Below are 24,053 nucleotides of genomic sequence, written 5' to 3' on the forward strand. Positions count from 1 at the left end.
GTAAGTCAAGTAATTCACAAAAAGTACTTAGCAGAGTGCCAAGGACAAGGTAAGCATTCCCTGGCTTTGTTGACTGAAACTTTAGCCAAAAACTGAAGCAGGGTGACCTGTCAGTTTTAGCTACACTGGGGAAAGCTTAAAGGAAAACAGAGTGGGACACATCTCATACTGCTTCGGAAAAAGAGAATCTCAGAAAACAGAGATGGAAGAAACTTCAGACAATCATTTCATTTTACAGATAGGTGACTTGAAGCCCAAAGAGGAGAAAGGATTTTCCTGGGGTCACAAAGAAATTCTGTGCCTGATCTAAGCCTAGAATTCTCACTATGTGAAGTTCACTGTTTTTCTGGCACATACCATCAAAGGTGCAAATTTAACTTTTAAGCAACATTAAGCTAAGTTATCTGCATGTACGCTCATCATTGTGGTCACTGAAACTAACAAGACCCTATGTCCAAAACTGACCCGAATGCCCACGGGGTCTCATTTCCAGGTCTCCTTCCTTTTGGACCATGGCCAACCCGCATGTGGCACTTCCCTCTGACTTCCAAGCTTGATACTATCAAAAAGAGGCAGAAGAACAACCAAAGGATGTGTGTCGACAGAGAACAGGGTGTGCACCCAAGACTTCAAGAATCAGTAGGTGAATCATGTGGGATAGTGAACATTCTATGAAGCCATATCAGAAATCATGACTCTCACCCAATAAAACCAGGAAAACAAGGCCGTTTGAAAACGTGGGGTTCTATGTGGAATGAAGTAACAAGAGCAAGAAGCAGGTTAAGTCTACCACTCAGGAATCTCAGTTATCTGGTCACATTATCTGGGGGCTCTGAAAGATGTTTCTATAAAAAGAAAAACTAAATAAGAAAACATTTCCAAACAACAAATTTGGGATCAAAATAACAAAAGGTAAAGAGGCACGAAGCAGCAACCTGGAATATAATGTTAAATACTTACCTTGGGCAGTCTAGATACTTAACCTTTCTTTCTTATCTTTAAGATAAGGATAACAATGACAATACAATAATGAATATAGATATCACTTACTTATCAATATCTATCTGCCAGGCGATGCATTGAGCACTTCAGATATGGCTTCTTTCATCTAATCCCCAACTCAATCACCTAAAATGTGGTTGGCGCCATGATTTCCAATAAGAACCCGGAGAGATGAACTAGTTTGCCCAAATTTATTACCAAGTCGTAGAACCAAAATGTGAATTCAAGTTTGAGTTCTTGATCATCGTTACTTCAAAGGCTGGTGGTGAGGATTGGGTTTAAAATTTAAAGAAGGGAAAACACCTTGCAAAGCGCCAGCTCTTAGATCGTGCCCCCTCCTTGGTAGTTTGTGTCCCCTCCTTCCGTCCTTATTCACAACCCTCGGCATATCCTGTGCGAGGAAGGGGCAATGAGGCTCAATCCTCCGTTGCCAGTTCTCAGACCTTTTGTCACAAAAGTCACCGAACTGCTGGTTAGCTCACCGGGAGACAGTTGTGGAGGGGAGGCCAGGAGAAGATCCCCAAAGTTGTTCCTTCCCCTTCCAGCTACAGGACTCAATCCAGGTGGCAGAGGGAAAGGGGAGCCGGGGCTTGGCTGTTGATAGAGCGCTGAAATGTTGGAAAAATTTTAGTTTCAGGTAATAGCTAAGCAGCTTAGTAATCGGTGTATGTAAATAGCTACTATTTGAGGAACTGAAGGTAGGGCCCACCCTGACCCAGGAGACCAGAGCAGCCCCACCTTTGTGCCTCAGGGGGGACGGCAGGCAGCGAAGAAGGCGTTTGAGCCCTTGTGCCCCAGGGTGAGGCGCCCTCCTCCCAGGGCGCGGGCGAAAGAATGCAGCACTTCTATCCGACTGCCTTTTCCTCTGAATGCCAATCCCCTTACCTACACTGTTTTCCTTATAAAAAGGATCGGTTGAAAATGGGATTTAAGATGGTCTGTTAGGGGCCTGTCGGGGTACGATAGCGTTACGAACCCGCCGCAGTCTTCTCAGGTCGCCGCCTTCTGCATAAAGCGCCCAGAAAGGTCAATCCCCGTCTCTGCTTATGGGGTCTGGCAGCACCAATGCCAGCTTTTCTGATTTCACTATGAGAACTAGAATACCTGATTTCCTCCTCTGGGAACCCATTTCCCCTTTGGGAGGAAGGAACTGGGCTGCAGGGCCCCAGGAGGGGACCGTGGAATGGTGACAAAGAACATGGGCTCAAGTGATTTCGTTTTTCACATCCTGCCCCATCTTCAAAATGTGTGATCATAAAACAAGTGTCCATAGTTCACAAGGTTGCTTAAGTAAATCAAGTAATTCACAAAAAGTGCTTAGCAGAGTGCCTTGGACATGGTGAGCATTCCCTACGTGTTACCTATTACTACTATTGCCATTATTACTATCAGCACCATTACTCCAGCTCCAGTATTTGAGGTGTCTCTATTAAGCCCTCGGATTCCTTTGTGAATGGTATATACAGGCGTTCAACGGTCTAAATTAAAGAGTGGCTCTACAGCCCCGATTTTAGCGCTTTCCACGGCAGAGTGTCCAGATTTCCTGCCTCCAAGGAAAGTCTACGACTTCCAGAACAGCCATGACAGTGCCCCCAAAGTTCCCTTCCCCTTCTCTTCAGGCGGTGGGGCGAAGCAAGAGACTCCGACTTCCGCAGCCCGCCCATATCAGTCACCATTGGTTGCCTCGTCACTGGCGTGATTAAGGCCCCGCCCCCTTCTCTCTGGGACCACTCTGAGACCATCTTCCGAATCCGAGGGGCCTCGGAGGAGCGGCCGCAATGCATCCTGGGCTTTGTAGTCCATCCACACAACTGCCGCTAGAGAACAGGGTTTCAAGACCCGAAGAACTACAATCCCCAGCAGCCAGGCTGAGAGCTGGGAGAAAGGGGGGCTCGCATCACGTGGGCGCTTGTCCTGGGCGGGCTATTTCTCAGTGAGGCGGCGGCAACTGGGGGACCCGGGCCTTTTGTTTGGAGCAGCTGCGGGGGGGGGGTGCCCCCCCGGGAGAGGCGAGGCCGGCGGCCTTCCCCAGCTCGCTGGGTCCTGGCCGCCCCTCTCGGGGTTGGGGGACCAACCCCTGGGCCGGCCTCGCCTCGGGCGCCGTCCCGCCCTAGGCCCGCCCTGCCCGCCCTGCCCGCCCCGCCCGGCTAGCTTAAGGGGTGGAACCGGCTGGGCCTTCTCTCAGGGCCTAGCCACCTCCGGAGTCCCTGCCACCGTTCTCCGAGCACCGAACTGCAGGCTCCCCTGAGCCCCTCAGACCGTCGCCATGAAGATCAAGGATGCCAAGAAACCCTGTAAGATGGGGGTTTGGGCTCACTGGGTTGGGAGAGCACTTTGGGCACCGTCTGGAAGCCCCCTGGCCAAGAGGCCTGGTCCCAGCCCGTGGCTCACCGCTGGTGCCCTGCATGGGTTGGGATGGAGGGACCTTTTCAGCGCAGGGCTTGGAGGCACCCGGCCCATCCCCCTATACTTGCATGCAAACGCCTTCCACCCCCTAGCTCTTTTCTCCCTCTTCCTTCTCGAGATCTGGGAGGTGCAACAGAGAATTTTTAACTCAGCTCCCAGTGCCCTCCCCCTGCTTCCTCTGTATTCTTGCTGAAAATGGGTGGTCATGGCTGTCAAATTGTGCTGGGGTAGTTACTACCCATTTTTACTGATTGCTGGGCTCCCTGCTTGTGTCCTTGAAATCCCAGTGGGTTCCTGGGAGTTGTCGCTGTTGTTACAATTAGAGCCTTTAAACGCAGTGCTTGTAACCTGCTAGTGACTTATTTTTGTTTAAAATAAAAACTAGTTTGTGTTTAAAAAACAAAAACCTAAAAATCGCAGGTATTTCTGCCCCTCGAAGCTAACCACTATTATTGATTTACTATTAACCACTACTAATATTTTGATGAATATTCAGATTTGTTTGCAAAACATTCTCTCGATGAGCAGATAAACTTTTATTTGCTTTCTTTTATTTTTAGCTTTTTAAAAACCTTCTACTTCTGTAAATGGCTTATTTAATCACTCAGCCATTGTGATTGTCATACTTTAAGACTACTTTTCCAGAGCACCTAAGAGTGTGGAGTGCATGCTTATATCTTAGAATTGTGTATATATTCTGCAGTTTTAGAGTGTCTCGTGTGATCCAGCAGTTGTAAGACATCTGATATAAAAGGGAGCACTGGCTTTTTCCCGCCCACCAGGTTTCTTGTTAACCCCAAAGGAGAGGCCCCCTGACAACAGCTAAGTGTTATTTAAATGTCAAATAATTCGGTCTTAATTTTATAGGTGAGGAAATTGAACTTACTGAGCCCAGAATAACTTTTACAGCGCAGAGCCAACCAGCTCTGCTACTAAGCAGGCTCAGGGCCTCAGGTCCACTGACTGACTCATGGTCCAGCGTTTGTTCTTCTGCACCCATAGGGCACAGTCTGTATACTTAGAGAAACGGCCCTTTCTGCTCTAGTAGTTATATTTGCCAATTAAAAAAATAACAATATAATAAAAAATACTGTATTATTTTTAAAAAAACTAATGATAATTTCTGGTGCTACAGAGTTCTTGTTCAAGGAGTCTATAAAATAATGACGTGAAGGCTTAAGTGACAAAGTAATAGAGAAACACTTCTAATTTACATTTGCGGAATTAAACTTATCTTGAACAGATGCAGTATGTAAAACTCTTGGACATCTTCCCTCAACACATATATTTTGTCTGCTCCTCTTAGAACTTCCTCCCCCCCCCCCCCATTTTTTAATTGTGCTTTTTTCCCATTACCGTTTACCCCCCTCATAGCCTCTTCCACCTCGGCCCCTGCCCTGGAACCGCCACACTGCTGTCCGTGTCCATGACTCCTTTTCCCTCAGTCCCTCCACCCCCGACCCTCCCGAGCTGTCAGCCCGATCTCTGAGTCGGTCTCTGTTTTGCTTGTTAGTTGAATTTGTTCCTTAGACTGCACATGTCAGTGGACTGTGGTGTTTGTCTTTGCCTGCCTGGCTTATTTCACTTAGCATAATGTCCTCCAGGTCCATCCCTGCTGTCGCAAAGGGTCTGACAAGCTCAGATTCTGACTCTTAAGGTATTTTTTTCTTTTTGCCATGGTAATGATTTGGTTATTTAGATTTGGGAAAATTTATAATCAGATATGAATATCACCTCTGTCAAAGGTGTTTTCAGCAAAGATGATAATTAGAAGTTTATAAAATAAACTTTAAATTGAGAAATAAAAGAACACCTATTGATAAAATCATGTTAGCTATTTACTACATTGTGGTACATTGTGAGACCATTCATGTTAAAATAGGGTCATGCTGGAAAAGTAGTCAGTTAATTTGATTTAGAAGTCTATAAACATTTTCAGTTTCTTATATATAAAAGGTGACTTTAAAAAAATAAATGAGAGGTAACTTTACTGCCTACTCAGTTCTTTATGTTAAAAATAAAGAACAACTTTTTGTGTGGGGGGGGGGAGAAAATATGATCTGTCCTGGAAATATGTATAACTGGAAAGTGTTACTTCCAGTTTTTTAAATCATTCAGGTTAGATAAATATATACTTGTTTTTGAGTACTTGTATAGGGTTTTTGGTTTGTTTTTGGTTTTTTTCCCCTCAGATTTTATTTTGAGAGAGAGAGGAAGGGAGGGAGAAAGAGGGAGAGAAACATCAGTGTGTGGTTGCCCCTCATGCATCCCCTACTGGGGACCTGGCCTGCAACCCAGGCATGTGCCCTGACTGGGAATTGAACCGGCGACCTTGTGGTTTGCAGGCCCACGCTCAATCCATTTAGCTGCGCCAGCCAGGGCGGCTTTTTAAATTATAAATGTGGTGAGCACTTGGTATGTGTAAGGCACTACCTTTATGCATCCACATGCAATGCATCATTTATCCCTTACGGCAGCACCAGTACTGAAAGCTCTTATCTCATACCCGTTAAATAAGAGGCTTTGGCTTCGCACACTTTCTTACTTATTCACCTAAGTGTTAGAAGACATTTGATTTTAGATACATCTCTAATATGTTACCAGATTATAAACCAAATGCATGTGTTTAACTAGAAAATAAGAAAAGGAATTGGTTTCATCCTCTCGATTATATAACAAAAGGATTAGCATTTGAAATTATATGTGAATTTAATTCCCAGAGAAGGATGAAGTCAAACTTTAACCTAATGAGAAATTTTGGTAGTTAAAATGTGAGAACAAAAGTAATGGCAATGTTTGTTTTGCCTTTACTTATGTTTTTCACACTGCTTAAATATTAGAAGTTAAAAATCTGAGTAATCATGCGTTCCTCTGTACCTCTACTGACGTGATTTATTAAGATAATAGGGTTTTCAGCCTTTGTTTTGTTTATCTACATGGCATGTGAGGTGATTAACAAAGTGGTAGTAAAATTCATATATTTTTAAAAATTTGCTGTGACATAGGTTTTGGAGTCTGTGCTTTGCTAATTGAAGTAGTAAGTCACCTGAAGTTTTTGACAGAACCAGAGAGAATTATACAGCATTTATTTGTAGTTTCCTTCTGTACAATTAGATTGGCCTTGTAAATTGAGTCACTACTTAAGAATTATCACTTCCAGAAAACATAGGTAGGTACTAAATTTATGGGCCTTGGTCTCAGAGGGGTTTTGTGAACTTGACCCCAAAGGCAAGAGAAGTAAAAGCAAAAATAAATGAATCATTCTACACCAAACTAAAAAGCTTCTGCATAGTGAAGGAATCCATCAATAAAACAAAAAGGCAGACAACTGAATAGGAGAAGACATTTGCAAACCATATCTCCAGTAAGGGGCTAATATCCAAAATATATAAGAATTCATGTAACTCAACAAAAACAAAAAAATACAATTTAAAAAATGGGCAGACGACCTGAACAGACACTTTTCCAACAGCTCTCTCAAAAGGTGCTCAATGTAACGCGCTATCAGGGAAATGCAAATCAAAACTACCTTGAGATACCACCTCCCACCTGTTAGAATAACTATTATCAATAAGACAAGAAATAACAAGCGTTGGGAAAGTGGAGAAAAGAGAACCCTTGTACATTGCTAGTGGGAATGTAAATTGGTATATCCACTCTGAGAAAAAGTATGGAGTTTCCTTAAGAAATTAAGAATAGAGCTATCATATGACCCAGCAATGCCTCTTCTGGGCATCTACCAGAATAACTTGAAAACACTTATTCATAAAGATGTATGTACTCCTATGTTCATTGCAGCATTATTCAAAATAGTTGGGACATGTAAACAACCTAGTGTCCTTTGACACATGATTAGATCAAGAAAATGTGTATGTATACAATGGAATGCTACTCAGCAATAAAAAATGATGGGATATTGCTATTTGTGATAACATGGATGGATCTTGAGAGTATCCTGCTAAGTAGAATAAGTCAGACAGAAAAGGACCAGAGCCAAATGATTTCATTCGTATGTGGGATATAAAACAGAAAGCAAAAGTACAAACTCATAGACACAGACAACAGCATGGTGGTTACCAGGGGGGAAAGATCTACAGGAAAGATCTGCACTGTGTCACAGATCTACACACCGGAAACAAGTATTATCACTTCCATTAGATAGTAAAGTACAGTCGGATGTGGCAGTTTCTAATAACCTATAACTGATTTACCCAAGGGGGGAAATTTCCTTAGTCTGTTTCAAAACACCAGTATTTTTATTTGGAATGATGATTGGGAGCAGTAAAATTTCTTTTATCTAAGAACTTGAAGCATGTCTGAAATTTACTAGTGCACATACCCATTTTAGAATTTTGTTCTAAAATAATGCAGGTGTTTTGAACATTTCTGATATTTGGTTTCTCTTTATGCTAAAGAAGAATTAAATTCTAATTTGTCATAGGATCTCTCTCGGCTGAAATCTGCATTGGGCCAATGGCAGTTAAAATAATCTCTTTAATGATTCTCCCTACCCCTTTACCAATACTTAGCAAGATACCAAACTTTTATAACACAGCTTTTTTATTTTTTTAAGATTTTATTTATTTACTTTTAGAGAGAGAGGAAGGGAGGGAGAGAAACATAAATGTGTGAGAGACACACATGGATCAGTTGTCTCTTGCTTGCCGGTAACTGGGGACCTGGCCTACAACCCAGGCATGTGCCTCGCCTGGGAACTGAACTGGTAACCTCTTGGTTCATAGGTTGGTGCTTAGTCCACTGAGCCACACCAGCTAGGACTAACACAGCCTTTTTGAAGTTAACAGTCTAGCCCTTGTCACTAGATATCTAAAGCTGACTAATCATTTAAAAAGATGATTAGACATGTGGGTTTCTTCTTTTGCATACTTTATTTCTTTATTATATGGGTTTCGTTATTTTGCAAATAAATTATTTATTTGATAAGGAGCATAATTTTTTTGGTGGTACTCTATGCTTATGGTAGTTCCAGATAGTTTTGTAACTTACAGGGAAATTCACTTTGGCAGTGGAGTTTTATTCTCAAGGATAAGCAATGCTTAGGTTATATGCAGTAATTAAGCTCCTTACGCACCGGTGATCAACTTTTAGCCTGTCCCATGCTAGAAACAACAAAGCTAGTTATTTGATTTCTTAGGAACATATATTTCTTACTGTATGGAACTACTGATGGACCTGTGACTGTACTTAATAATCCTATATTTTCATACATTGACCCTAGATAAATAACGTGAGCCCTGGCCGGTGTGGCTCAGTTGGTTGGAACATCCTGTAAACTGAAAGGTCATGGGTTTGATTCCCAAGCAGGGCTCATATCTAGGTTTGGGTTCATCTCTGGTTGGTACCCAGACAACAGGGAACCGATAGATGTTTTTCTCTCATGTCAGTGTTTCTCTCCCTCTCCCTCCCTTCCCCTCTCTCTAAAACCAATAAGCATATCCTTGGATGAGATTAAAATAATAATTTTTGAGCTCCATGCCCCCCCCCCTCATTTTGGTAAGGGACAAAAATAACAGGTTTATTTTAACACACTGGAAAATGTAAAAGTTGGTAATTAGCCCCATTGCTAAATGATAGGAGTGATCATAATTAAGAATTTGTGTCTTCTATATTCTTTTTGCCTCCCCAATACTATCTTTTTATTTTTTGAGAGAGGGAGACGGGGGGGAGAGAGAGAGAGAGAAACAATGATTTGTTATTCTACTCATTCATGCATTCATGGGTGGATGTTTGTGTGTGCCCTGACTGGGGATCGAACTTGCAACCTGGGCTTATCCGGACGACACTATAACCAACTGAGCCACCTGGCCAGGGTCCCCTATACTTTTTAATGGTGTTTGTTTCTCTGGCAGAAGGAAATGAATCCCAGAACTCTGCTGAGTTGAAAAGCCTCCCTATGCACAAGGTGGCTGGTAGCAATTTTGTTTTTAAACTGGAGCCGCTGGCAAGGCTGAGTTCTCTTTCAGCCCCTACTTTCCCGGTAGCAAGAAAATTTTCATAATTGATATTTGCTAGAAATAAAGGGACATGTAATGTTCTAGTTTTCATATTATGGTTACTAAGAAATTCGTAGTCTGCAATATAGCATCTCTGGTTAGCCTCAGTCTAAGGCCGGACCGCACCAGAAGAACAGACATGGCTAATGAGCAGATGGGAGATCAGTCTCAGGCTTTTGCACTGTTGATCTAAAACACCCACCTCTGTGGACAGTAACCCTTAAGGAAATTGTATTATTTTTCCAATTCAATTTAGCTATTTCAGCTCTTTCTTTAGTCCAGTACACAAACAAGTGGGTCTCACAAAGGTTTAAAATTGAACAGTACATTCTCTTCTCTTTCATGAGTTCCTGGTTGTTGATTGTGGTTTGTTTGGGTTTTTTTTTGTGCCTTACACACTATATACATTTCATAATATTCTTCAGAATTTAAGGCAATTTAAAACAAATAAGAGCCGTCGCTGGTGTGGCTCCGTGTATTGCGTGCCAGCCTGCAAACCAAAGGGTTGCCAGTTTTGATTCCCAGTCAGGGAAGATACCTACCTGCCCAGGTCCCCAGTCAGGGGCGCACAAGAGGCAACCACAGAGTTCTGTTTCCCTCCCACTCTTTCTCTTTCCGTTCCTCTCTCTAAAAATAAATAAATAAAACTCTTAAAAAAATAAATAAAACAAATAAGAGATGTAAAATACTATAATATAAATAGTTTTGTCTACAAGTGTTTTTTACCTTTTGTGTAATGTTTTTGAGGTAGGACAGGTTGGTTATTTCACTGAAACAATGGAAGGTTTTTTTTGTTGTTGTTTTTTATTTTTATCATTTAGATGATAATTATACCCAAACAGCCATTTTAATCTCTCTGGGAAAGAGTCAAAAGGAACATTTTCCTGCAGTCCAGAATTTAGAAACAGGATTCCGTTCTGTGAGCCTTTCTATTGCCCGCTCCAGTGCTAATGTGATTTGGAATTGGCTGTTGGTGTTACCTTTGGGGTCAAAAACCTTGGTGCCCATGCCTAGCTTTGGAAAAGTAGATTTTTTTTTTTCATTCTCTCATATTTTATCTATAAACCAAATATTTCTTAGGCAGCAGAGTTCCTTGAAACTTAATAATTCATGGTTTAGTGTAAGAATTAAAAGTTCTTCACGTAAGTTGTGCTGGAACTTTTGCTTTTTAGAATGATGGTATTCAGGTATTTATAACCCAGGAGCAGCGAGGTTTGACTGAAAATAAAAAGGACATGAACCTTGAACCTGATCATGCCTCAGCTTTGTAGTTTGCCCTCTGAGTAACACTTTTATTTGTATGTATAGTTCTACACGTATGTGTGTTTGACACTGACAAAGGCCCAGAAAGGAAAGCTGCAAATGTTAAATGATTTTTAATGTTATGAATTTTGGAAAATAAAGGTTTTTAGCTTAATATCACCTAGTAGGAATTTTTCTATCCCAAAATGTACTTTTTGTGGCAGTAGAGATTTCCATACCTTCTTCCCATGAAGTCTGTAATCACGCATTAATCAAATAAGAGAATTCGTTTGGTTATGTAATGTCAGAAGGATCCCCATTTTATCTAATGCCCACTGAAAAGTACCCTAATGGAATATCCATTCAGCAGACTTGGAAAATTCTGAAGGAATCTGGTTTATTGGACCAATGGAGCTATTCCATGTTGATTTCTTTAAATGTGTTTGTCCAGGCAGACACCTGCTGTGAATTTCCTCTCCATAACTGTTAGTATTGTGGCTTGCTACTACTGATTTCTTTGAACGATGGGGAGAAAGCGATATGTAACTTTCACATGAATCTTTTTAAAGCAGGAATTCTGCATTTCATGAATAAACAATGTAAAATGTGATATAGCACATTCCTTTTTACCAAAGGATATATTATTATATGGTTTCTGGTTTTTGTTGTTTTTTAATTGCAAATGACCTGTCATTTGTTTAAAAAATTCAGTGCTTAGCCCTGGCTGGTGTGGCTCGGTGAGTTGGGTGCCAGCCTGCGAAGTGAAAGGTTGCGGGTTCAGTTTCCGGTCAGGGCACATGCCAGGATTACAGACCGGGTCCCCAGTTGGGGCATGCGAGAAGCAATCGATTGATGTATCTCTCACACACTGATGTTTTTCTCCCTCTCTCTCTCTTTCTCTTTCTCTCTCTCTCAAAAAAAAAAAAAAAAAAATCAAATCTTTTTTTAAAAAAAGTCCATTTGTTCTTAAAAAATTTTTTTTAAATGTACTTAAGATAGCCTCCATTGCTAACCACCCGACAAAATTAAGAAAACTTAGTAAGTTTTTTCTGCATTTTAGTTGTTTATACAAATTTATAGTACCTGTTTAGGGTATTGATGTACTAGCTTCTCAAATTATGGTTTAAATTTATTTTACATTTTTTAAAAAAGTTTCTTTGTTAAATTTTCTTTTCTTTTTTTCTTTTCTTTTCTTTTTTTTTAATCCACAGCTTTCCCATGGTTTGGCATGGACATTGGGGGAACACTAGTAAAGCTCTCATATTTTGAGCCTATTGATATCACAGCAGAGGAAGAACAAGAAGAAGTTGAGAGCTTGAAAAGTATCCGGAAATATTTGACTTCTAATGTAGCATATGGATCCACTGGTATTCGGGACGTGCACCTTGAACTGAAGGATTTAACACTTTTTGGCCGAAGAGGGAACCTGCACTTTATCAGATTTCCAACCCAGGACCTGCCTACTTTTATTCAAATGGGACGAGATAAAAACTTCTCAACATTACACACGGTGCTATGTGCTACAGGAGGTGGTGCTTACAAGTTTGAAGAAGATTTTCGCACAGTAGGTATCTGTTAATCAAAGCCAAAAATTGATACCCATTCCCTTCAATTTTTAAAACATGAGCCTAGGTCTCTGTCCCGCATGTTTCTTAGATTAGTTCCTCCTGTGGATTCATGACTAGCTTTTTATTTGGGGCATTTAAATGCCTTTACAGGATAAGTAAAAATTGCCCAGTTTGGGGTGGTTGTATTTGCTCAAATCTGCTCACTTTAGGGACTGCAACAATCAAAGACTTCAGTGAATTTGGCAGTGTACAAAGCCAGATATAAATTGGGCTTTAATTACTTTCACTATTACTGTGTTATGTTTGCAGCTTTTTTAGTATTATCCATATAGTCATCTCTCCCAGGGCCGGCTTCTTCCCACATCCCAACTGGACCTGAGCTCTGCCTCCTGTCCTCTCCCCAACTCTCCCCTCCCACCCCCCGCCCCCCCATCCCTGGAAAAATTGTCTTCCACGAAACCTGTCCCTGCTGCCAAAAAGGTTGCGGATCACTGCCTTCGAGAAGGCAGGCACAGGATGATTCTTTGCTTTGCACAGCTGGCCCACCCACTGCAGATGTCTGGCACCCCAAGTCCCTGCCATTCAGTGCTAGTTTTGTCCACCTGCCCCATCTTTGTGAAAACCGAGTGTCCCAGCATACTTCCAGAAGGCCTCGAGAGGTAACACCACCGTCGCTGAGAGCAACTGCACTAGGTGCAGGCCCGAAGAGATTTTGACATGAAACAAAAGAAGTAAAACTGTGGGTGTCATAGATGATTTTAAAGTTTGTAAAGTACATGAAAATTTTACAGTACAACTGAATCACTATTTTGAATGCTGTTCTTTGTTCACTTTATAAAACTCTTTTTTGATACTGTTTTTACAGATTGGAAACCTCCACCTGCACAAACTGGATGAACTTGACTGTCTTGTAAAGGGCTTGCTGTATATAGATTCTGTCAGTTTCAATGGACAAGCAGAGTGCTACTATTTTGCTAATGCCTCAGAGCCTGAGCGATGCCAAAAGATGCCTTTTAACCTGGACGACCCCTATCCACTACTGGTGGTCAACATTGGCTCAGGAGTCAGTATTTTAGCAGTCCATTCCAAAGACAACTATAAACGCGTAACTGGGACAAGGTATGTAACCTTTTTCTTTTTGCAGCACTCATACTGTGTTATACACAGATGTTGTAAAATCAGTATTAATACTAGTTTCATTAGAAAAATGTCCCGTATTTGTGCAACAGCAAAAAATGTAGATGTGCAAATATAAGTTAAAGTATTGCAGATACGTTTTAAAGGCATGTGTGTATAATGACTCGAATTAAAATCATTACATACTTTTCTTTGGTTAGCACAAATTGGCATTAAAATTTTTGTAATGTTGGAGGAGGAGGGCAGGGAAAAGTGGTGGGGGGAAGGTGGAGACAAATGTGTTTGAAAAAATAATTAATTTAAAAAAAATTTTGTAATGTTAACAGTGAATTTTTGTCTGGAATGATTCCAGTGACTATTTTCCAAAGCATTTTTCGTCTTTGCTTATTTTTCATTTTTTAATTAGAGATATTTAAGCCTAAAGTTTGCCATATCCTGATTTCATGCAGAGTATTGGGCAACATTGTAATTAATTTAATTCTTATAGGATGAATGTAGCACGAGCTCCTCACTGGATAACATTAATGTTCCAAATATCTCTTAAAATTTCTGTTGTACCCGAAACATGAATGTGAAATGAGATTTTAAACTTTTCCTTGTGATTCTGATATGTACTTTATCAACTTTTAAGGAGGGTGGAGGCTATTGAGAATGACTTGGGAATACTTTTAAGATTGATTTGTGAGAGAACTTGTTTCAGTATCGAAACACTATTTAAATGGTACTTAAATTTAACAGAATTTAAGTATTTAAGCATGTAATATTTATATACTAAGTTTAACAAAATTAGTATTTTATTTTTGTGGTGACTGAAAAGCTGCCTCCCTCGTAACTGTGTGCCAAAGTCCTCCCTCATCTGCGGTATTGCTTTCTGTGGTTTCAGTTGCTGCAGTCCAAAAATATTAAATGGTAATGTCCAGAGATAAACAATTTATGAGTTTTAAATTGCACTGTTCTGAGTAGTGTGATGAAATCTCCACGCTGTCTTGCGCATGAATCGCCCCCTTTGTCCAGCCTCTCCGCGCTGTGTACCCCGCCCCCGCCCCCGGTCCCTGGGCGGCCATCTCAGCTATCGGGTCCACTGTTGCAGAGCTGCAGTGCTTGTATGCAAGGAACTCTTACTTAACTTAATAATGACCGTCCCAGAGCACAAGAGTAGTGATGCTGGCAGTTCAGAGGTGCCAAGAAGCCTTAAACTTGTTTAAGTGAAAGTTCTTGACTTAATAAGAAAAGAAAATAAATTGTATGCTAAAGGTAATGAATTTTCTAAGTGTGAAATTTTGAAGGAGGAAAAAGAAAATGCCTGCTAGTTTTGCTCTGACACCTCAAACTGTCAACATTACAGCCACAGCGAGCGAAGGTGCGTGCCTGTTAGTTTAGATGGAGAAGGCATCGCACTGCGGAGGCAGCCACGAGCAGTAGACGTGTTCTGACTCACGGCAGCGTTGTCCGGAGAGCACAGGCCCCACGGGAAGACTCCGCCCCCCGGGGGTCCCCGAAATGGTGACCACAGTCACATAACGCTGATTACAGTCTATTCAGTTATTGTCATATTGCATTATTATTAATCTCTTACTTTGCCTGATTTATAAAGTTTATCATAAGTATGTGTTACAGGAAAAAACTATATATAGGGTTCAATGCTACCTGCAGTTTAAGGAATCCACTGGGGGTCGTGGAACATATCCCACACAGACAGGAGGGGACTGTTGTATCACCTACTTAAATTAATTCTAAAAGACAGAAATTCAGCCTGTTCAGTAAATTCCAACAGTGATAGAAATCTGTTACGAAATTAGCTGAGGCTGGGGGGCACAGGCTTTAATTTTAGGGATTAGAAAGACATGGTTTTATTTTGTGAGCCTATCCGAAAGAAGAGTAGAACCAAGTAAATGTCTGTCATTAACATGGAGACCGGCCTGACACAAATTTCCTCCCTGTTTTTATTCCTAGGGCTAAATGATAATGTATCACACTGAACTGACTTCAGCCTTGTCAGGCCAAGTAATCAGGCCTTTCACAAAATCATTTTCTGGAAGTCATTTATAATTAGTTTTCTCCTTTTAATTCATATGGCATGCATTTTTAATGCTTCGTGTAAAGTATCAGATGAAGTTATTGGAAGATATAAAAGGCCTTCCTGTCCTCATGTTGTTTGCACCAAGTGATCTTTTTCTTTGGTCTGACAAGTATGGTTTTGCTAAGCATTTCTAACCTTTCCTCATTACGTTAATATTTCAGCATTTAGCATTAGCAATATGTTTATGTGTTTATTGAATAATTAAATGCTCTACCCTTTTACTTTGGAGAAGAAATACAGTGGGTAAATGCAGCTCATAGAGTTGGGGTTTTTTTTTGTTTTGTTTTTAGCCTCGGAGGGGGCACCTTTCTGGGCTTGTGCAGTTTATTGACTGGCTGCGAAAGCTTTGAAGAGGCTCTTGAAATGGCATCCAAGGGAGACAGCACCCAAGCCGACAAGCTGGTCCGTGATATTTATGGAGGAGATTATGAGAGATTTGGTCTGCCGGGTTGGGCTGTAGCATCTAGGTAAGTTTAACATTTATCTTGTGATTGAAGTTGCTTATTTATACCCAAAATACATTCATGTGAGGAACTCATACAACTTGCACTACAGAAAAACAATCCGATTACAGAACGGCTAGGGCCTGAACAGATTTCTGCGAAGAGGTCATACAGTTGGCCAGTAGACCTGAAAAGAGGCTCAGCATCACTGATCATCAGAGAGATGCAAATTAAAACCACAGTAAGATAGCACCTCACATCTGTCAGAGTGGCTACCATCAGCGAATCCACCAACAAGTGCTCTCAAGGCCGTGGAGAAAAGGGAGTCCTCCTGCACTGTTGGTGGGGGTGCAGACCGGTGCAGCCAATGAGAACGGTATGGAAATTCCTCAGAAGATTAAAAGTGGAACTGCCACATGCCCCAACAATCCCACTTTTGGGTATTTATCCAGAGAAATGCAAAACACTAGTTTGAAAAGACACATCACCTCTTTGTTCATTGTAGTGTTAATTACAGTAGTCAAGATACAGAAGCAACCCAGGCGTCCATCTGTAGATGACTGGATGCAGAAGTCATGGTACCTGTGTGCAGTGGAATATTACTCAGCCATTAAAAAAAATGAAATCTTTCCATTTGCAACAACATGGATGGACCTAGAGGGTATTATGCTAAATGAAATAAGTCAGACAGAAAGACAAATACCATGTGATTTCACATATGTGGAACCTAAAATACAAAACATGTATAGATAGAGAGGACTGTATTAAGATGTACAAATTTCCAGATATAGGAACAGTCACAGGGTAAAGTACAGGATGGGGAACATAGGCAATAAAAATGTAATAACTGTGTACCGTGTCAGATAGTACTAGACTTTATCAAAATGATCATTTCCTAAGTTATATAAATATCTAATCACTGTGTTGTACACCTGAAACTAATACAATATTGTATGTCAACTGTAATTGAAAATGTAAAAATAAACAAAGTTGGGTCTGGCAAGTTAGAGCATCATTCTGATACACTGAGTGTGCCAGTTTAATCCCCAGTCAGGGTACATATGAGAATCAACCAATGAATGCACAAATAAATCAGTATTTTCCCTGTCTGTCTGTCTCTCTCTCCCTTCCTCTAAAATCAATAAAGGAAATTTAAGAATAAGTAAAGTTGCTTATTTAGGTTTTAGAAAGCATTAAATATATCAGGAAATTGTAAGGGAGCTGCTTCTTATTCAGTGTAGGCTCAGAGTTAGAAGCCTTCCTGAGTGCAGCCTACGGGGACCCATTTTTATCCTGGAGTGTCCTTCCACTGCTGCTTTGTGCAAACACAAAATCATATCCTAGCCTCCCCTTACATAGAAGGTAACATTCATATGCCATTGAATAGCAAATATATATACTTTTTAAAAGGTTTTATTTATTTATATTTAGAGAGAGGGAGAAAGAAAGGGAGAGAAACATTTCTGTTGGTTGCATCTTGCATTCCCCCAGCTGGGGACCTGGCCTGCAACCCAGACCTGTGCCCTGACGGGGTTGAACCAATGACCCTTTGGTTCTCAGGCCGGCACTCAGCCCACTGAGCCACACTGGCCAGGGCCCCCTTTCCTCCCCTTATCTCTTTCCCTCCCGTCCCTTTCCTGTTTCCATTCCCTCCCTCCCTTTAGCTCTAGTTAACAGCTTCATGATATTTCATTGTTTGATGTTTGGATTGTTACCATTATTTTGCTATGTACATTTCATTTGGTCAGTGAATAACCGTGTGTATGTGTAGATTTATCTGTAGGATAAATTCCCAAAATGTATGAAATGTTGCTTTTTATCTGCAGATTTGATTTTGTTTACTTTTTCATTTCTCTGCAGTTTTGGTAACATGATTTATAAGGAGAAGAGAGAATCTGTTAGTAAAGAAGATCTAGCAAGAGCTACTTTAGTTACCATCACCAATAATATCGGTTCTGTGGCACGAATGTGTGCTGTTAATGAGGTAAAAATAATTTTAATTATATGAAAAATGTGAATTGGAGTTCTATGTACAAATAGCAGGGCATCTTCATGTTCTTTAAGGAGCCCTGTAAAATGGAGACCTAGTGTATTAGATCCCAAGACTCATTAAGTATGTGTGTTATGCACCCAATTGTTACACTGCCTTTAAAGAAAGTAGCAGGTAATTCAAATCGGAGATAGGACAAATTGATATTTACATTTCACCCTGGAAATACAGTCTTGTGCTTAATGATGGGTACGCTCTGAGAAACGTGCCATCCAGCGATTTCCTTGTTCTGTGAACATCAGAGTGCACCTGCGCATACCGAGATGGTGCGGCTGGCCCACCCTAGGCTGCACGGCCGAGCCTGTTGCTCGTGGGCTACAAACCTGTATAGCACAAAATAGCACGAGATTAAATGAAGCACAAGGGAAAGAGGGGTGCAGTCCTGGCCGTTGTGGCTCAGTTGGTTGAGCGTCACCCCCGCACCCCAAAACATTGCGGGTTCTATTACCAGTCAGGGCACATGCCTAGGTTGTGAGTTCAGTCCCGGTCGGGGTACGTATGAGAGTAACTGATCCATGTTTCTCACCTCAGCATTTCCCTCCCACCTCCCCCACTCTCAAATCAATAAACATGTCCTCAGGTGAGGATAAAAAATATAATTTAAAAAAAAAAGGGTGCAACCAAGAGACGCAGTGAATACGAGATGCATGGGGCCGACTATCGCAAACTTCTCTTTTTTGTAAGTAGAGAGAGTATGCTCTAGAATAACAACAAAAAGCATAGTGTAGTCAGTACATAAACCAGGTAACAGCCATTTTCATCGTCAAGTCCTGTGCTACATGGAATTGCGCCGAGCTTTCATGGGGCCGGCAGCGCGGCAGGCTTGTTCACTCCGGCATCGCTACAGGCACTGGAATGATGTCTGTGCTACAGCCTCACTGGGCAATAGGAATTTTCAGCTCCATATAATTTTATGAGACCTCCATCGTTATTTGTGGTCCAGAATGTCACTGACCAAAACGTTCATGCACCATGTGCCTGTACACGACGTAAATCTCTTGAAGATATAAGAGAAAAAAGCGGTGGGATTTTGTGTTTTTTCTTAGTTTTGCATCTGATGAGTGAAGCGCCCGGATGTGTTCTTGCTGCCCTCGGCTTCTTTACAGTGCTGCCTTGTTGCATATGGATCAAGCAGCATTGTACAGGGCTATGAAGGCACCGAGACTGCTCTTCACGTGGGACGGGAACCGTGTATGCTTGTGAAAGCACTTACTGCCCGACTTATCTCCTATCTGGGTTATTTTTACACTATTTGAAGGAGACTATGCGATTCTGCTTTCTTGTGGTACATATATTTGTCCCTTTTACTTTTATAAATATCAAGTACTTTTAACTGAATGGAGAATTTGCTTTTTGAAGGAACCCTTCATCTGTACATTCATTCCGGTACTTGTGAATAAGCATTTACGTAGTGCCATGTGCCAGGCATTGTTCTAGGCACTTGGGACACATTTGTGAAGAAAATAGTGGTCTCTGACTATGACATCCATTCTGGTGATGTAGTAAATAACTAAATTATTTACTTTGTGTTAGTGAAAAGTGCTCTTTTTCAAAAAGAAAATCAAACAGGACAAGGAGAACTGAGGATAGACCAGACCAGAGCGTGGCAGAGGGCTGACTGTTGTGTAACTGGGTGGTCGAGGGGGCTTTATTGAAAATGTGACCTTTGAGCAAGGATTTGATGGACGTGAAAGAATCATACCTGTAGATATTTGGGTGGGGGGAGGCTCCATCAGAGAGAACAAAACCCAAATTAATCCTCTGAATTACTGTTTAAATCCACAATTTTGTCTCTTCAGTTTCTTACTAACAGTGTGGTTAGGTTGGTGGAAAGAGTCACTAGCATACATTTTAACATTGGCTTTAGGAATATTTCACTTTTGAGACCTTTTTTCTTAGCCCTGTCGGTCTAGATTTTCACTGGCCAATTGTCTTAACAGCAATGAAAGCCATAGTCTACACTGTCCAAATTTCAGTGTGGAGATACGTATTCTCAAAAAATCAGTACACTCTTAAGATTAGAAATAGGTATTCTGGAGAATGCCAGTTCCTCCATCTAAGATTTTCCTTCAGTCTTTTCAACGTTTCTCCAGATTATTATGTTAAATGGATTATTTCTTCACCGTTTTCAAAAACAAGTCTCATCTGTAATCACTTACTAGGGTCTTTTCCAGAACTCTTCTTTTAAAATTAGACTTTATTTGGGGGGGGAGAGGGAGAGGTGGAAGAAAGTAACAGGGAGGATAAATGGTAATAGAAAAAATATAGTTAAAATACACTTAACTTTTTAGAGCAGTTTTAGAGTCACAGCAAAAATGAGTGGAAAGCCCAGAGACTTCCCATTCCCCCGCCTCACGTGCGCACAGCCGCCTCTGCTGCCGCCCAGCTCCACGCTGTACACCCGTCACAACCCATGGACCTGCTCTGACACATCATTACCACCCAAAGTCCATAGTTTACATTTGGCTTCGCTCTGGGTGTACACATTCTATGGGTTTTGATAAACGTGTAGTAACATATCCAGAACTAATTTCTAAAAAATATACAGGATTATGGGCATATATACCAGGAATGTAGCAAGCCCTGATGAAATGATTCCTGTTTGCATTTTTAAGTAGAGATTTTGTAAACCCTTTCAAATTGTAAAATTGAGTCAGAATTCTTTCTTGAAGTCATTTTCTTTGTTTTTTCTTTTAGAAAATAAACAGAGTTGTCTTCGTTGGAAACTTTTTACGAGTCAATACTCTCTCAATGAAGCTTTTGGCATATGCACTGGATTATTGGTCAAAAGGTCAACTGAAAGCATTGTTTCTAGAGCATGAGGTATGACAGCAAAATAATGTCTTGTGAATTTAAATGGCATGCTTTTATATGCAGGTCTCATATGTTGCTTCTTGCTCTGTGTTTACAAGTACACAACTACAATTTACCCAAGTATATTGGTTTCCTCACTTCAGTCTGAATGGGGCGCAGGGGTCACTGTGACCTGGCAGGCACTCCATTAAGATGAGAGCTTCACGGTTCTGAGAGAGCGAGCGATACCAGGTCTGTGAGCTCCTTAAACACTGGGCTGCTTGTGTACTTAGTGGATCATTTGGGGTTTTTTTAAATTTTTTTAATTTTTTTTTTCTTCCCTGGAGTAACAAATGTTAAATGTGGACAACACAAAACTGTATGATTTAGCAATGAAAATTCTTAATCTCCCCACTGCAGCCTCACCCTCCACTGCCAGAGGTAATTGCTGTTAACATTTTGGAGCTTATTGTTCTAGATTATTTTTCATATTTGTTCACTACAGATAGTTAGGTTCCAATCAGAGCAAATACCAGGCCACATAATGTTTTAGATTAAGTAAATATTTCCTTTGAATTATTTTGTTTCCGGGCAGTCAGATGGATATGAGCTTTAATGATAGGGACTCAGAATACGTGTCCTCTTCAGAGCTCTGTGTCTCATTGTCACCCCTCGCCCTGTGCCAGTGAGAATGGTAGGCTCTCGGGCAGCTCCACTCGGCACAGGACACACAGAGAGAGTGGCAGGCAGAGCCCAGGGACCTCGCTGAGGACGGGCACAGGACTGCGGTAATAGCCCTAGAAACTTTCAGATCGAAAAGCCACACTTGAAACATATGTATTCCAAAGGTGTACATATTGAGAATACAGTTTAAAGATTTTTAAAATTTATTTTTAGAGGGAAGAGGTCAGAGAGAGAAACATCGATGTGTGAGAAACAGCAGTCGGTTGCCTCTCAAATGCCCCCAGCCCAGAACCTGGCCAGGAACCCGGGCATGTGCCCTGACCAGAATCCGACTGGCCCCGCTTTGGTTCGCAGGCTGGTACTCAGTCCACTGAGCCACACCAGCCAAGGCTTAAACATTTTTATAGTAATAGCTGACAAAACAGAAATAGGTAGATTTCTGAATAGATGTTCTTATATAGATATTATAAATATATGTTCTTAATAGTGGTTAATACTGTATGCAAATTTAAAAGTGGTGCTACATTAACAATTGTTTTAAAATTATCCAGGGATACTTTGGAGCCGTTGGTGCACTTCTTGGGCTGCCAAATTTCAGCTAAAGCCTCAGGTTTCTCTCTGCCAATGTCATCCAGGAGGAACTGAAAACCAGAGGCATTTTACCGTGTTGTCACTGGGAACCAAAGGATGAAAGAGTAGCACGATTTGTGTTAGTTTTTAAATGTCAAAACAGTAAGCTGCTAAATGTTGCCATATTATAGCGAGAACTCGGTAACAGGTGGAAGTGTTTCCAACTGAAATGCTTTCCCTTCTGTATATAGCCAGTGTTAAATCCTTAAATGCAATACAGCCTCTGATTATTGAGCTTTCTCTCAAAAAGATTTTCTATTTTATGTAGCCAACATTGCAGTACTGTACGCTCAAACACAGATCTTTAAAGTCTCTGAAATGTTTAGCTCATGAAAATAATTCTGAGTATTTGTTACGAGTCTGTTCTGTATGTTTTGGTTACTGGTAAGCAGACGGTAACATACCCTGTATCAAAATCAATTGAAATGGCAATCAAAGATGATCGTTTTTATGTGATTTTAGAAATGTGAAGGGAATATTAATTATGCAAATATTAATTATGCATTATTGTAGTTTTCCTAACATATCCCTCCCCAAAAGCATGTTTATGTGATCTTTCCCCAGAAGTACCACCTTTTTCAAATGCCATAGTATAATTGAAATACTGTTCTTAAATAGTAGTCTGAATTTCAGACAAATCCTAGAAAATGCACCTATTTGGTCACATTGCACTTCCTGTATTTTACTAATCAGTACATTTTTAAATGCTTAATATTTTTAATTGGAGGCTTACTTCCTTATTTGAAAGTCTGATGAGGCTGGCTGACTATTCTAATAGAGAGTTGGTTTGCATGCTTTGGGAGAGTTCTTTCTATACCACATTTTATCTCAGGCCCAAACTCAGTCCTTTCTGTTTAATTAGGTCTGAACCTTCAAAGCTAAAGGCTTAATTCTATTATGAACAGCAACAAAATCACAGTTATTTTAAATGGATGTTACGCAAATCTAAAAGAATTGTTTTGAAACTCGGGAATTCTGAGGCAGTACTGCAGAATTACGAAAGAATCAGTGTTTTGTACATCTTGGTAATGAAAGAATTATAGTTCCAAAATTTATAAATCTCTTTGCCTTAGAATTTGTTCTCTATTTTGAATTATTTTTTTATACTGTTAAAAATTTTTCCAGATGTTCACTTTGTTAGTAACATTTTGGAGTCCAGCAGTGCAGCAAAGTTGTGAGAATATTTCTCATGGTTTATGAGGTAGAGAGACTTGGGAAAACTATTCAGTTCCTTAAATCACTTCCAGTAAATCAGAATGTGCTTTGAAGAGCTTAAAAATTGTTTACATTACAGGAAGAAGTATTCCAGTGTGTTTTTACAGAATACAGTTTGGCTCCATAGAGAACAGTGTTTAGTACACTGTCAAGAGGTGCTTGATAAAAACATTTCTCCTCAGTGTTTTCAAAATTTATGCTCAAACACTTAAAATTTAGTTTTCTCTGTCTAAAAACATTAACATGAATAATTGGGGTGAAGATGTAGAGGGGAAAGTATGTCAAGATAATTTTTTTAGAATTTAGAATATTTAGAACTTTAAATTCACGTCAATCAGTAGTCATTTTGAAAACCTACGACTAAATGTTTCTCTAATGTTTCCATTGTAGTGATTAGATAATTTCAGCAGAAAGTTACCTCTTCAGTTTATTTTCAAATTTTGTGATTTGAGCATCTCTACAAAAGTTTTTCTTTTTAAATGATCGTAAGTTCAAGCTGTATTCCTGTGGCACACTGTGCATCACATTAGCAGCTGTCGGTGGGGGCAGTCTTTAAGAAGGAGGTGGAACGATCAGAATCTGTGTAAGTTCACTTCATCACTGCGTTGTTTAATTTGGGGCTGTGGTTCAGACTTCTTGTCCTTAAGAGCTGCAGTTCCTGCTAACATGCCTGCAAAGGGGGTGCCATCTCAGGCAGCACTCTTGCACTTGGCTTTTCTCAGGTATAATCAAGAATCATGATGAAGGCTGCCAGGAGTCCAGTTTTTTATTAGGATCACAAGAAATTCC

At 40.6% G+C, this 24,053-nt stretch overlaps 1 protein-coding gene across 1 annotated transcript; it reads left to right on the forward strand.

Annotated features, from left to right (window-relative positions):
* Positions 1-3,131: 3,131 nt before the first annotated feature.
* PANK3 (pantothenate kinase 3) lies at positions 3,132-23,738 on the forward strand. Its single transcript, XM_054568070.1, has 7 exons — positions 3,132-3,296; positions 11,876-12,228; positions 13,098-13,351; positions 15,740-15,916; positions 17,753-17,876; positions 20,640-20,765; positions 21,971-23,738. The coding sequence occupies exons 1-7, from the start codon at positions 3,269-3,271 to the stop codon at positions 22,019-22,021; spliced, it is 1,113 nt and encodes a 370-aa protein (XP_054424045.1). The 5' UTR covers positions 3,132-3,268; the 3' UTR covers positions 22,022-23,738.
* Positions 23,739-24,053: the final 315 nt, after the last annotated feature.

Source organism: Pteronotus mesoamericanus, unplaced genomic scaffold (genome assembly GCF_021234165.1).
Source record: "Pteronotus mesoamericanus isolate MK-2021 breed Mesoamerican mustached bat unplaced genomic scaffold, CSHL_Meso_final contig_2, whole genome shotgun sequence".
In the NCBI taxonomy this organism is placed as follows: domain Eukaryota; kingdom Metazoa; phylum Chordata; class Mammalia; order Chiroptera; family Mormoopidae; genus Pteronotus; species Pteronotus mesoamericanus.